The sequence below is a fragment of the Xyrauchen texanus genome, chromosome 28 (assembly GCF_025860055.1).
Source record: "Xyrauchen texanus isolate HMW12.3.18 chromosome 28, RBS_HiC_50CHRs, whole genome shotgun sequence".
NCBI lineage: Eukaryota > Metazoa > Chordata > Actinopteri > Cypriniformes > Catostomidae > Xyrauchen > Xyrauchen texanus.
Window position 1 is genome coordinate 28,571,542 of NC_068303.1, and position 13,619 is coordinate 28,585,160.

Genomic DNA, 13,619 nt, shown 5'->3' on the forward strand with positions numbered 1-13,619 from the left:
CCATAGTGACTCAGATGGAAAGTCATTTCAGAGGCAGAGAAAGTTATTACACTGAGACAAAAGATTATGAAGACAAACATTTTTTTTTCTTTAGAATGAAGTGCACTGGTGAACGATGCACAGTAAGACCAGAAATGTGTATTTAGAAAGTATATATATATATATATATATATATATATATATATATATATATATATATATATTTTGATCTCATGTTGACTTTAAGGTCTCAATGAATGTGTCTAATGAGTGTGTCTAAATATGTATTTATGTGCATGCTTATCTTTATAATTGATTCATTAACATAAACATTGAGAAGCTCCGGTCTTGCACCATTACCATTACCAGCTTCCTCTTGACAACAAACTAAAGAGATCAAGAGAGACTGAGAACCAGATGGAACATAGATGACACCATCTACTTAACACTGGACCCTTTCAATCATTAAAACCTCATAACAGTCTCTCTCTTTTGTTTCAGGCCACTTAAAAAGACCCCAGCCTCCATATTCTGCTGAAAACAAAATACTGACAACATGCTTGTGACTGTGAGATGGCAACGTGAACCGTTTTGGAGTTTGGGACACAAATGTTAATATTGCTTGGGTTTCATGAGAAGTTTGCATCACTAAGGCCAGCCTATTTTATGGCACGGAAGTCCACAGAATGGAATGAACACTGTTATAATCGGAATCATTCATTATTCACTTGTTATTATTTGCTGTCATCATCATCATCATTGTCATCATTATTATTAATAATAATAATAATCATTATTATTTACAAAACAAGTTTGGCAAACCAACAATCAGATTTTAAAGCCATGTTTACCCCCTAAACACATCTAAAGTTGACTTCAAGGGCTCCACTGACTTATAAAATAAAAATCCCATTTCAATGTCGTGTTTTTTTCTTCTTCTCATTAGTAGTGTACAAAAGCTATAGAGAAGGAACAGTTCAATCTCAGATTCAGTTTGTTTCTGCAATGTTCGTACCCTCCGAGCCCTCCATCCTAATCAGTTAAGCTGCTCCGAAGTCTTCCCAGAGAAAGGGATTTGGCAAAAGACGCTCCTTGTGTTGGTTCTCTGTCTGAAGGGTCCACAGAGAGTTAAAGTTTGTGGTTTTATTTCTGCATAGCTTTCTAGCAGCAGAATCTCAAATACATGGGAGAGGAAAACCAAACAAACCCAAATGGACGAATCACATAATTCACAGACAGATCCACTTGGATAACTCTGTGATCGATTACTGTGGTCAGTGGCGGTGTTGGATGGTGAAGTGGTGATTTCTCCAACTCTTGCAAGTGTGCACAAGTGCAAGTGAACAGGGGTCCGAAAGTCACCTCAAGAGTTTCCCTTACCACTTGTTCTCTATTCAGAGTTTTAGTTTGGGGAGATTCACAGAGACAGGAAGCAGGACGAAGACAGTGATTGGATGAGAGAGAAGCTCAAGAGCAGGGCTCATAAGGCTATGAGGAGTGTCATTATGTTTGCTGATGCCCCACTGTCAGTCCATGTGCAGAAAACGTGGTGAAAAAGAAAAAGAGAGAAAGACAGAGAGTCCATCCCATTCATTCCAGGTGGGGAGACATGGAGGAAGTTGTGTTGGTCTGAAGAGAGGGGGACAGGCTGAGCTCTGAAGACTACTCTCATACAAACACACAAGCACAAATTCACATACACTCATACACAAGTAGATGGATTCACTTCCTTTCACACACATACGGATAGATGCACTTGCTTACACAGGCACGCACTTACACACACACACACACACACACACACACACACACACACACACACAGAATCAAGTGTCTTGGTCTCCTGCTCCCCCCAGTGCTGATCATGACTGTGCAGAGTTCCAGTGATCCTTCACTTCTTCACTTTGTTGATCTGGGCATAAAGAGGGTCCTTCCCCTGAACACAAACAGACCAGGGTTACTTAAATATCAACAAAACTGCAACATTTGTCTAAAATGTTCTGCTTTCTGTCTAAAAGCAGAACTTTTATTGACAGAGATGTAAAAGTGATATTAAGTTATTGAAGAGAGATAGGTGAGGAACAGGATAGGCGCAATTCACAGGCTAAACTCGAACCTCTGTTGACCATATGAACACCATGGCTGAACATGTTAAGAACACATACAGTCCACTGCACCATGGATCCCACTATAAAAAAGCTAATTTTCATTGTTTGTGAGTTAATGTCAATTTTCATGGCAAAAACCAGGTTAAAATTTTATAAAAAATCTTTTTAAGAAAAAAGTATTTTTTATTACATTAAAGGGATAGTTTACCAAAAAGTTTAATTCTCTCATCATTTACTCACCCTCATGCCATCCCAGATGTGCATGACTTTCTTTCTTCTGCAGAACACAAATGAAGATTTTTTGAAGAATATCTCAGCTCTGTAGGTCCATACAATGCAAGTGAATGGTGACCAGAACTTTTAAGCTCCAAAAATCACATAAATGCAGCATTAAAGTAACCAATATTATAAGTGTAGGTAAAATATAAAAATGTAAGTCCTTTTTACTATAAATCTCCACTTTCACATTCTTTCACATTTTGAAAGTTAAAGTGAAGGTGGAGATTTAAGGTAAAAAGAAAAGGACTTAAATATTGATCTGTTTCTCATCTGCACCTATCATATCACAAGACATGGCTTAAACCACTGAAGTGTTATGGATAACTTTTATGTTGCCTATATGTTGCTTGTGTGGAGCTTCTAAATTCTGGCCACCATTCCCTTTCATTTTAAGGACCAACAGAGCTGAGATATCCTTCTACAAATCTTTGTGTTCTGCAGAACAATGAAAGCCATACACATCTGGGATGGTAAATAATGAGAGAATTTTCCTTTTTGTGGAAACTCTCACTTTAATATTACTAGTCTACTGCTTACTGCACAGTATATACTGTACTGTAAAATGCTTACTATCTATTTATGTATTTATTTATTTATTTATTTATGCAATATGCACAGTGCATGAAGGTTTCAAACCATTCTATGCTATATTGCTATCACATTAAGTGAATGTTTAATCTAACGAGTGGTGTCCAGTTATCATTTTAGAAATAAATGGCTATTTTGTATTAGCAATCGGCAATGTCTTTGTACATAGTAAAATAGCACAACTTGATGGCAAAGGCTATTTTCACTTACTTCCACATACTACTCCTTAGACAATTTACCCTTGGTACAAATAGCATATTAATTCCATTTACACTTTGTGAAGCATCTTAATATTTGCACTTGATGCTATTTGTTGCTATTTACACTTGGTGCAAATATATTCCTATTTACAAACCTTGTATTGCACTTACTTAAAATATCATCTTCCATTGTTTTACATTCACTGTAAATAGACACTGCCTAGTTTAAGTACAAAAAGAATTAAACTAAACAAAAAATTTAAAATTGACTATTGACAATCCAATCAAATTGTAAGTCAAAAGTTTAAAAATCGTGTCTTATTTTTGCCAAATGGGAAATGGAAGGTCAAGTTGAGCACTTTCATCATGAGCTTTGGTACAAATGAGTATTTTAACTATACTGTGCTAGGTCCTGCAGGTACTTCAAGCATAACAAAACTGACATACACACTGTGCTTAGCATTCATACTGTGTAGCCTTCTGCAGAAATAGTTTGAGAAATATGCTTTCCCATACACAGCCCTTTGTCAGACACACATAGTTCCTCCTAATTGACACCAGGTGGCAACAGAGGTCTTTAATATAAACACTGCAGTCACAAAGTTGCTCCATAATATCAAGAGCTTCACCACAACTGGAGTAAATTGCTGCAGATTAAAGAGAGTGACCAAATGCTCCAGAAATTTACCAGCCCCTTCCTCTACCTCAAATGGATCACACAATACCACATTTAAATCTTCATTTTCAGTCAAGGTAAGTAATCATAGAAGACTACCCTCTGAAAAGATTATGAATTTCCATGCTGGTCCAGACTGGCTTATGTTTGGTTAATGCTAGTTTAGGGCTGGTCTTGATCTCATCCATACATACTTTTCAAAAGCAAAACAATTAAAAAAGCACTTTCGACACTTTCACACTCGGCTTCATCCAGCATCTGTGGCTAATAGGACCACAGATGGCCTCGGCATAGTGTCCATGTTCCGAAAGATAAAGGTGATTTTTTTAATAGGTCTATCAAGCCATATATTTTTTTTAAATATAATTAATTACACAATGTGCCGAATAATTTATCGAATTAATCGCATATAAATATTTACAGCAAAGAGCCCCTAAATTAAGGTAGTTAAGAATATTATAAAGAAAATAATTATGGATAAAATATCTACTAAATATTATAATCCAGGCAATTCAAAATAAATTCATCACATAAATATATTGTGGCAACAGACAATACAAAAGTGTCTTTAAAGGAATAGTTCCCCCAAAATGAAAATTCTCTCATCATTTACTCACCCTTATGCCATCCCAGATGTGTATGACTTTCTTTCTTCTGATGAAGACAAAATTATGATTTTCAGAAGAATATCTCAGCTCTGTAGGTCCATATAATGTGAATGGTGACCAGAACTTTGAAGCTCGAAAAATTACATAAAGGACAATACAAATAATCCATTTGACACCAGTAGTTCAATACAAATCTTCAGAGCGATATGATAAGTATGGGTGAGAAACAGAACAATATTTTAGTCTTTTTTTACGCTAAATTTCCACTTTCACTTTTACATCTGAAAGTCACATGTGAAAGTGAAAGTGGAGATTTAGAGTGTCATCACTTCTGAAGATATGGATTTAACCACTAGAGCCTTATAGATTACTTCTATGTGATTTTTCACTTGCATTGTATGGACCTAGAGAGCTAAGATATTCTTCTAAAAATCTTAGTTTTGTAATCAATTATAATTGTATTTTGCAAAGAAAGAAAGGGATCTTCTGGAGTGGTATGAGGGTGAGTAAATGAGAGCATTAACATTTTTGTGTGAACTATCCCTTTAAAAGCCATGATCACAAACTGTCTCTCCGCCATCTTGCAATCTGCACAGCAGCACAACTTACAACACATATTTAAACAAACACCATTTTTATTAGCAATATTTGTCTCAGTGTCCTTTATGTTGCTTCCCTTGAGCCAGGGTTGTAACAGTCAAACATATCACAAATAAAGTAGAGTCTAATGCCCTGTGAATTTCTCTCATGTTAAAAAATGTTCTTCTAAAAAGGTATGAGCAACACGACCAATAAGAATCAAAGAAGCGGAGCATAAATAAGGTCCAAGTGTGTCCATACTGTGGTCTTAATAACCTCACAGTCTGAAATCAGACCCTGTGCTTCAGATTACACACAGCAATTACCACTCACTTACGGACCTTTCCGCTCACTGCGGGTACTAGAACAGATACGCAGGGCAAAAGAAAACAGGATAAGTGTTTTACGGAGCAGGAGAGGGTGAAAGAGAGAAAGAGTCTGAGGATGAAATGAATAGAATAGAAAAAAGACCCAAAGAGGAGAGCAAAGAAGAAAAGCACATAAAGAGAGACGTTAGATGAAGACATAAATGGATGACTAAGCAGGTGAGAGGCAGAGAAAGACATAGGTTAGTCCAATGCACTGAGAGAGAGGTAAAGAGAACAAAAGTAATAGAGATATAGGGATCCCTCTCTACAGCTGAGAGAGTGCAGAACTGGCTTATATGCCAACAGAAGGACACCGTCAGTAAGCGTGCCTACTGTTACTGAAAAATGCTGTGCAGACAGACCATGCCAACATCATCCTCATCATCCTGTCTTAAATCCACCTGGATTGGCATGGAAATGCTATTTCAGTAGGAATAAAATACGATTGCTAACAGGACAATGTCAAACAAATCAACAAGACTAAAAGTTCAATTGAGAACCCCTCATTAATTCACGAATCCCCAATTGGAATACCTTGAACTATTGTAAGGTTCCACATATTATTTGTGGTAAGGATTTACAGTATCAGTGCTATAATACTCAACAATAGAATGTAGATTACATATACAATGACCAAGCACCTGAAGAAGTGGTAACCTAATGTTTAACGGTCTGAACACACAAGGGTTCTGATTTCAGGGTGACCAAATATGGCAATATGACTACTAACAATGTGATCTTAACCAAGACACTTCACATCAAGTTCATCTAATGGGGACTGTCACTACATCAAGTGTATTCTGTGACAACTTGGATGAAAAATGTGCACTAACTAATTACTGCCTTACAAGTAACTTTGGAAAACCTGTTTGCCTTTCCCAGATAATGGACTGACACATCTGTGCTACAGTATGTTTATAGGCTGTGTGTAGATGCGTAAATATTTCAGTGGAGATCAGAGCATCATTCATCATTAGACTGGTACAGACGAGGCTCTACATCAGTCTTCCTACAGTCAGAGAAACTAGCCCATGGCTCACTGAGCCCTTCATTAATGATTCATCCCGATGAGCTCTCGTCTCCTCCCGTTCCCTCAACCGCACTGAGACCATTTTCATTTTGAAAGTTATCAGCCCAAATAGATATCAAAGCACAACTATGTTTCATGCTATTGGTGTAAGAGCTTGGTTGTATACAGAGTCTAAAACTAAGTGTTTGCAACAATGGCAAGTGAATTGAGAAAATATACTGTCCATGAAACAGTTTTTATTGTATATATCCTTGTGCGGCCACACGTACACATGCGTGGATGTTGTAATTTGGCTACACTATACGCAACACATAATTTAATTTAAACCAACTGATCTCAGTTCAGTGAACTCTGGGCTGTCAATAAAGGGTTACAATTTTGATGCAAGGAGTCTACTAAACAACATGGTGCCGATCACAGCTGAGTTTGTCTTTGGAAGAAACACCAGCAAAACTACTTCTGGTAAGAAACATATTCAAGTTTTTACATTGAAACCTGTTTGAGTCAAAAGAGTAGAGTCTCTGGTTTCATCAGATATGCCTTTTTTTCAAATTATTTTATCACAAAATACCACACTGCTAAATACAATGTACACTTACGTGTATTTATGTGTAGCAAATTTTTTCCTTAGAAATCCTATATTAATGTGCATTATCACATTGAGAATCAATGGGTTCATCCAAAAGCTGAAAAATGTTGCTTTACAGGGGTTTTATATGGAGTAAGGATGAAAATAAGGTGAACTGTTCTGAGACCATACAAGCAGACAGCACACTACAGGTAAAGTCATTCACTAAATAGGGAGCAACGGAGCATCCAATAGCTCTATACGCAGCTAAGTGCATTCACTCCTCAAATCTGACCAACTCAACATGTTTGGCAGACATGGGACAAAGGTAATCAGTACATAGGTTCAGAATTTATAATGTATCATTTTAACATAGTTGGCAGTGATTGGATGATGCAGGACATTACTTTGAATCAGAATTAATTATGCTAATTTCTGAAAATGTCTGTAATGTCTCAAAAACATGAATAACCAACACTCCTGGAATTTATGAAAGGCCTTCCCTTTGATGCACAGGGCTGTGTTTTCCCCTAATATTTTCATTTTGGTGGCTTAAAAAAGGACACTTTACACATCCTAGTTAAACTTGCTTTGGTACGTTTTGGAGGTAAAAGTTGTTAGAAGGTACACTTAGTAAATTTAGTTGTTTGTATGTGTATTTGAATTGTGCTTGTAACTTACATTAATGAAAGTCAGTTAAGCATTCTTACGATTCAATTTCAGCCACATATTACAATACAAATCTGGCCAACTGGCAAGTGACTCAAAAGCTAATTTTGACAAAATTGTCAAAAATAAAGGGCACTGAACAGAAAAGCAGAAGGATGTTGCCTCCTGCATTTATTAAGCACAGATATTAATTAATGAATTTAGTGGCAATGACAGCCATCAAAGATAAACAAAGACCTGTCTGCTGCAGTTTGCGTGTCAAATGTTGTTGCTTAGTTGGGTTCAGATCAGTTCAGCATGTTGTGTGCTTTGCTGTGATGAGTGACAGTATAAAAACATTCATGACCTCATTTTGAATATAATGAAAAGACCGCACAACACAGATACTTGGATGTGAAGTGTTCATGATGTTCATGGGTATTCCATGCAGCACCGCTTTTTATATAAAAAAAAACCTATAATACGTCAAAAGCATTGACTCACACATACGTACACACAAACATTCACTCATACTTGTCACATACAATACAAAGTAACATTATAAAGGCATATAAACCATATTCTAATGAGTCGCATACCATCATAAGGGTGATCGTTGCAGCAGGCAGAGACGGCGAGATGAGAAACAAAGTGAGAGAAAGAGAGAGAGGAGCAAAAGGCAGAGAATAAGGCTACGTTCACACAACAGCAGAATATGGTTATGAGTCCTGCTTGGAGTGCAAAATACCGATCTGTTCGTACAAAGTTTGGATTCTACAACCAAAGCGAATTTCAGGACTCACAACTGAATTTTTGGTCAAAGTTTGGTTGATGTGCTGAATGCACATAACCTCAGTTAACAAATAGTTGTCAGTCGTGTAATTGAAATCCATGCGATATCAGTTACTCTTTGCTGTCAATCACTAATGTTAGGGCTGTCAAACTCTCTCAGGTCATGAAAAATGTCTGAAAATAGTGCAGGTGTAGAGAAAGACAAAGCTTCTGTTAAAGGGACAGTTCACCCAAATATGATCATTCTCTTTTTATGATTATTTAATAATCATTTTGCCATGTTAAACTCTTATGACTCTCTTTTTTTTTTAAGAACGCAAACAAAAGATATTTTGTAAGATATATGATTTGTTTTTGGCCATACAATGCAAGTCAATTGGGTCCAATGGGAGCTTCTCTCAAATACGCCAAAGAGACAGCGGATGTCCAGATTTATACTGAATGAGAACTTCAATTTTGGTCTCACCCAAAAAGTTTATATCACTTCAGAAGACATGGATTACATCACTCAAGTCATATGAATAACCTTTATGTTGCCTTCATGTCGTTTTTGGAGCTTCAAAGTTTTAGACCTCATTGACATGCGTTTTATGGATATAAACACGTCATATATTCTTCGAAAATCTATTTTTGTGCTCCCAAGAAAAAAGAAAGTCATATGAGTTCGAGATGGCATTAGGGTGAGTAAATGATGAGAGAATGATCATTTTTGGGTGAACTATTCCTATTAGTGTTTGAGTGGAGGACAAAAACCCCAAAACAGAACTGAATTGATCCAGAGTTTTAAATGAAAACTTAAGAGGATTAAAGCAGCTAGAGCTTCCCGAAATAGTTCAGAATTAGGTAAAATCACAAGAGAAAGAGTGTTGTTGCACTGACTATCAGTACAGCTCTACAGTTCTATAAACAAGAAATGAGTAACTAACATTTTAGACACAATATGTCCCGTTATTTTTTCTTTGCCAATAAAGACACAATACAAAGTCCAGATATTGAATATTGTTATCTATTGCTACGGTTACAGGTATTACTCAAGGCTATCTTGAGTTAGAAAAGGGGATTGACTTCAGTTACCTGTTCATTCTAACATAATTGGATCTGCACTTGCCACCTGTTAATTAAACAGGACAATTGGAGTGTCACAATCTAATAAATCCGTTTGTCAATCCCAAACAAGGACTGTGTGAACGTAGCCAGAGAGAGTTTGAAATCAGAGAAATAAAAAGATAAAGAGAGAGAAGAGCCCCATGACACATGGCCACGATGTGTGGGTCTATGTAATGGTGGTGTGTGACGGGTAAAGGCGTGCTGATGTGACATCATGGTTGGAGCAGGCCGACACGCAGAAGAGAGGAAGAAAAAAGGACAGATACCTACCCCGACCTGCCTCTATCTAGCTACCGACCTGAGGACTGTCCGCCTCTGAGCTCTCGGGCTCTGCTCGAGACTCGCTCGAACCCAGAGACTGCTGGGAGTCTCCAGCCTGGGGAACAGAGAGTGAGAGGGAGGGTGTGGAACAACGAGGAGAAGAGAAAAGAGATAACAAAGGAAAAGAATGGAAGGGAAAGGAAAGGTAATATTGGAATATGGGCAGACATATTTGGAGAAAAGTAACAGAAAAGTAGATACAAAGGAAAAGAACAGAATGGGGAAATTAGTATCGAATAGGATCCAAAGGATTTGGGCAAAAGAAACAAATAAGAGGTTGTAAGTGAAGTAGTGAGATATAGGAGGATAGACAGGGAGAGAAAAAGAGGAAAAGAACATAAGAGACAGGAAGCATCGACAAGGCTGTACGTAAATGCGTAGAAGGACATGATCCACCTATCCATTTTTTAATCTGCATTCATCAACCCACACACAGATGTATTTGTCAAAAGTTCCCACACACGTGTATCCATTAACGTAGCTGTGAAATCCCCACTGTTACAAAGGGTCCTGTACTATGTTCCATTATGAAAGGATTTCGACTAAAGCATTTTGGATTTTTATGAATATTCCCTCTCGAGCTGCACTCTCAACACCTCATCAGAGTGTGTGTGGGTGTATGGTGTGAGTGTAAGTGAGTTTGGCACCCAATGCCATTTCAGCGAGAGTGGGGAGGCCACACACTCTTCTACTGACTAATTAAACTTTTTGTTCAGCTGAAATCTAAAAGAAAAGTGAAAGAGCACCAGCCAGATTTCCATGGCACTTTCCGACGAGTCATATCTGACAGAGTGTGCGTGTGTGTGTGTGTGTGTGTGTGTGTGTGTGTGTGTGTGTGTGTGTGTGTGTGTGTGTGAGTGTATGTATGAAATAAAGTTGTATTGCACTTCCGGCAAACTTTAAAAGCCATATTAATGTGAGAATTGGTGGTCTTTTTGATGAGGTCTTTTTCGAAATACTGCCATTACATTCTTTCTGATTTAATATTGATATTAAAAGCACTAGGGAAGAATCAGACTCACTTTCAATGTTTTAATATACATCAGGTAATGTATTAAACTTTGATATTTTAAGTAAATTATTCATATTCACAGTGTGCATGATCTTAGAGAGGTACAATATATGTGATTAATAAAGTCTTGATAGTCATCATTGCAGTTCTTAGGGTTAATTTACTTAATACAACACATTATTGGTCTCAATTGTTTGTCAGGCTTGGCAGATGACACATAAAAGACCCAATCTATTCCCATGGTAATACATGAACATACAGCATCTCAATTAAGCTGCGGACACATTTATTGCTGAATATTTCCCTATAACCTTACAGAGGTGTCAAGGTCAAATGCTTATACAGCCACAAAAGGATTGATATACAGTACCATACTAAAACTTGATCATCTAGTGGATTCTGTCTGTCACTGACAATACATTCAAGTGAAATGTCTAGGACTGGGATTTGTGTTGTGTGTAATAAGGAAAGCATACAGTTCATCAGAACAGATCTGAGTATGTTGGTGGATCAGGCTTTTTATGCCTGTTTAATTGGTGTGTGTTTTTATTTTTTTACCATTGTCTCTTTGTTCTTTTAAATGTTTCTAGACATTATAGATGTACAAACAAAAATACACAAAAACTGAACTATTAAACAAAGGAACCCAGGAAAAATGTGGTGGCCAAAAATGCCCAGTAATGAGTTCCACGTTTTAATATTTGTAACATCAAACATAGTTCTTAACATTTTATTTAGGACTATTAATAGATATTATCAGAAATATGAATACATTTTAAGTTGATTTAATTTAACTTGTAACACAATAATTATTCAAATTGAGAGTTTATTTCATTTAATTCCATTGAGGTGTTTTAAAAAGAGATTTTATATGGTTAAAAAAATGCACTTATAAAGGTAAACAATTTCCAGAGGGCTATTGATCCTTAATGAAGAAAATACATATACAGTATATTTCTAACACAGTTTTGTGCAGAACTACATTTCTCAGAACACTGTTTAATGTTACTTACAGCATCCTCCTCTCCACTCCGACTAGGGCTGCCCTCTGCCTCGCCGAAAGAGTCATCGGTGGGCGGGTCACTGGCGTGGGATGAGGACTTTGATGGAGAACTCTGCCGAGGGGCTGGGGTGGGTGCTGCAGAGAGGGAAATTGAAGGAACAAAAGGAGATAGAGACAAAGATTGTGAAATAACAGACAGGTCAAGGAAAGAATGGCAGCATTTTGAATTTGTAAATAAGCAAGACCTACTTTCCGTCTGCGTCAATGAGAAATCTTTGCTTACGTCAGCTGTGTACCAAAACCTAGTTCACTGCCTATGGCCTACAAAGGCAGCTGACTTCAAAGGTAGCATCCTAAACATCATGAAACCTTATAAGAGACAAATTTGTGATGCTCTACTGTGGCAAGGAGGAGGGTGGTGCTGGGCTGTAATGACGCACACCAGGCTAATCAATCCGACAAGAGGGATAAAGGTGACCAGGGGCGGCAGTTCGGGAGAGAGAGAGCTACAGGCAGCTGCCCTGTAGGTGTTTATGTTTGTGTCTTTTTGTTTATTTAATATTACTTTGATACTTTATCCAGTTCTCGCTTCCTCCTTTCCCTTTTACCCATTACATCTACATAGGCAGCAACTAAGTACGACACACAAATAGCACACTGCAAGGGTGACTCAACTCGCAACTGATTCAGATAGAGGTTGACGATAGCATGTTGGTAAGCTAACCGCATGATAGTCTAATAATCATAAAAAAGTCCACCGCACACACAAAGATTGGGTAAAACAATAAATTACCCCAAAAAGGTGTTGTCCACCATTTTTCATTTAGCACTGTGAAGTCAGGGATACATGCGATGCTGCCTAATAAATTGATCAAAAAAAAGTTTCTTACAAGGCGGCACAATTAGGTTACCTAACTTTTGGAACAGCCTTGACCCAAACTAGAAAGCTCTATTAATAATTCACAACATTAAAACATTTTATTTGAAGAAAATCATCGAAAATCGATGGTGATTGGGTACTTCTATGTTTGGTAGATCTCACTTAGGGATTGCAGTTCTGGTGGGAGATCTGGACCCAGATTAATTATTTGTTGGATTTTACAAGACACAATTGTAGATTGTAATTGAGCAGGCTGAGCATGCACAATCTTATATTCCTGACCGTTCAAAATGCAGGTTACATGTTGACAGATTTGTTCTGTTCTGACTGCAGACGCTTTAGCTAGCACGTCCACATTAGTTGTCATAGTAACGATGCAAACCTGCTTATATGCACCAAGTGTGAGAGTTTCGGGATGTTTTTCATGAGGGCATCCAAAAACACATTCTTCACAAAAAAAAAATGCTTAAAAATGGGAGAGGTGGCATATGCAATGTTTATAGCTGCTAAGGTCTACAACTGTCCCGTTTTTATCCCATAAAGGATGCCTAATGTCCCGTTTTTGAAGCAAAAAAGGGTTTGACAGCGAGAACCTTAAAAAGGACTCCCATCCTTAACTGTAGCACCCAGCAGAAGAAACATAAATTGGTGCCAGTGAAACATGATCATAATCATCAATAAAACTCACAGCTTTGGTCACCTCAGAACAGGTGTCAGCCAAAATTATAGCTAGTAATGAGCCAAACAGAGTAAATCTTACACTTGTTTATTAAATTATCTGATTCAAAGCAACTGATGTGCCGTTGAGCAATGAAGGTACAACCATATTTTTCATCCAATGGGAAAATAACTAAAAATCTATTGCAGCCTGAC

General features: G+C 37.4%; 1 protein-coding gene across 2 annotated transcripts in view; it reads right to left on the reverse strand.

Annotated features, from left to right (window-relative positions):
• Nucleotides 1–215: 215 nt before the first annotated feature.
• Nucleotides 216–13,619, reverse strand: part of LOC127621597 (disabled homolog 1-like) — a 216,489-nt gene continuing 203,085 nt past the window's right edge. For both annotated transcript variants that reach the window (XM_052095260.1, XM_052095261.1), the window contains 3 exons: nucleotides 11,877–12,001; nucleotides 9,801–9,906; nucleotides 216–1,915 (listed from right to left, as the gene is read on the reverse strand). In XM_052095260.1, coding sequence (XP_051951220.1) covers nucleotides 9,817–9,906; nucleotides 11,877–12,001 — 215 coding nt within the window. In that variant the 3' untranslated portion in view covers nucleotides 216–1,915; nucleotides 9,801–9,816. The remainder of the gene's footprint in view (nucleotides 1,916–9,800; nucleotides 9,907–11,876; nucleotides 12,002–13,619) is intronic.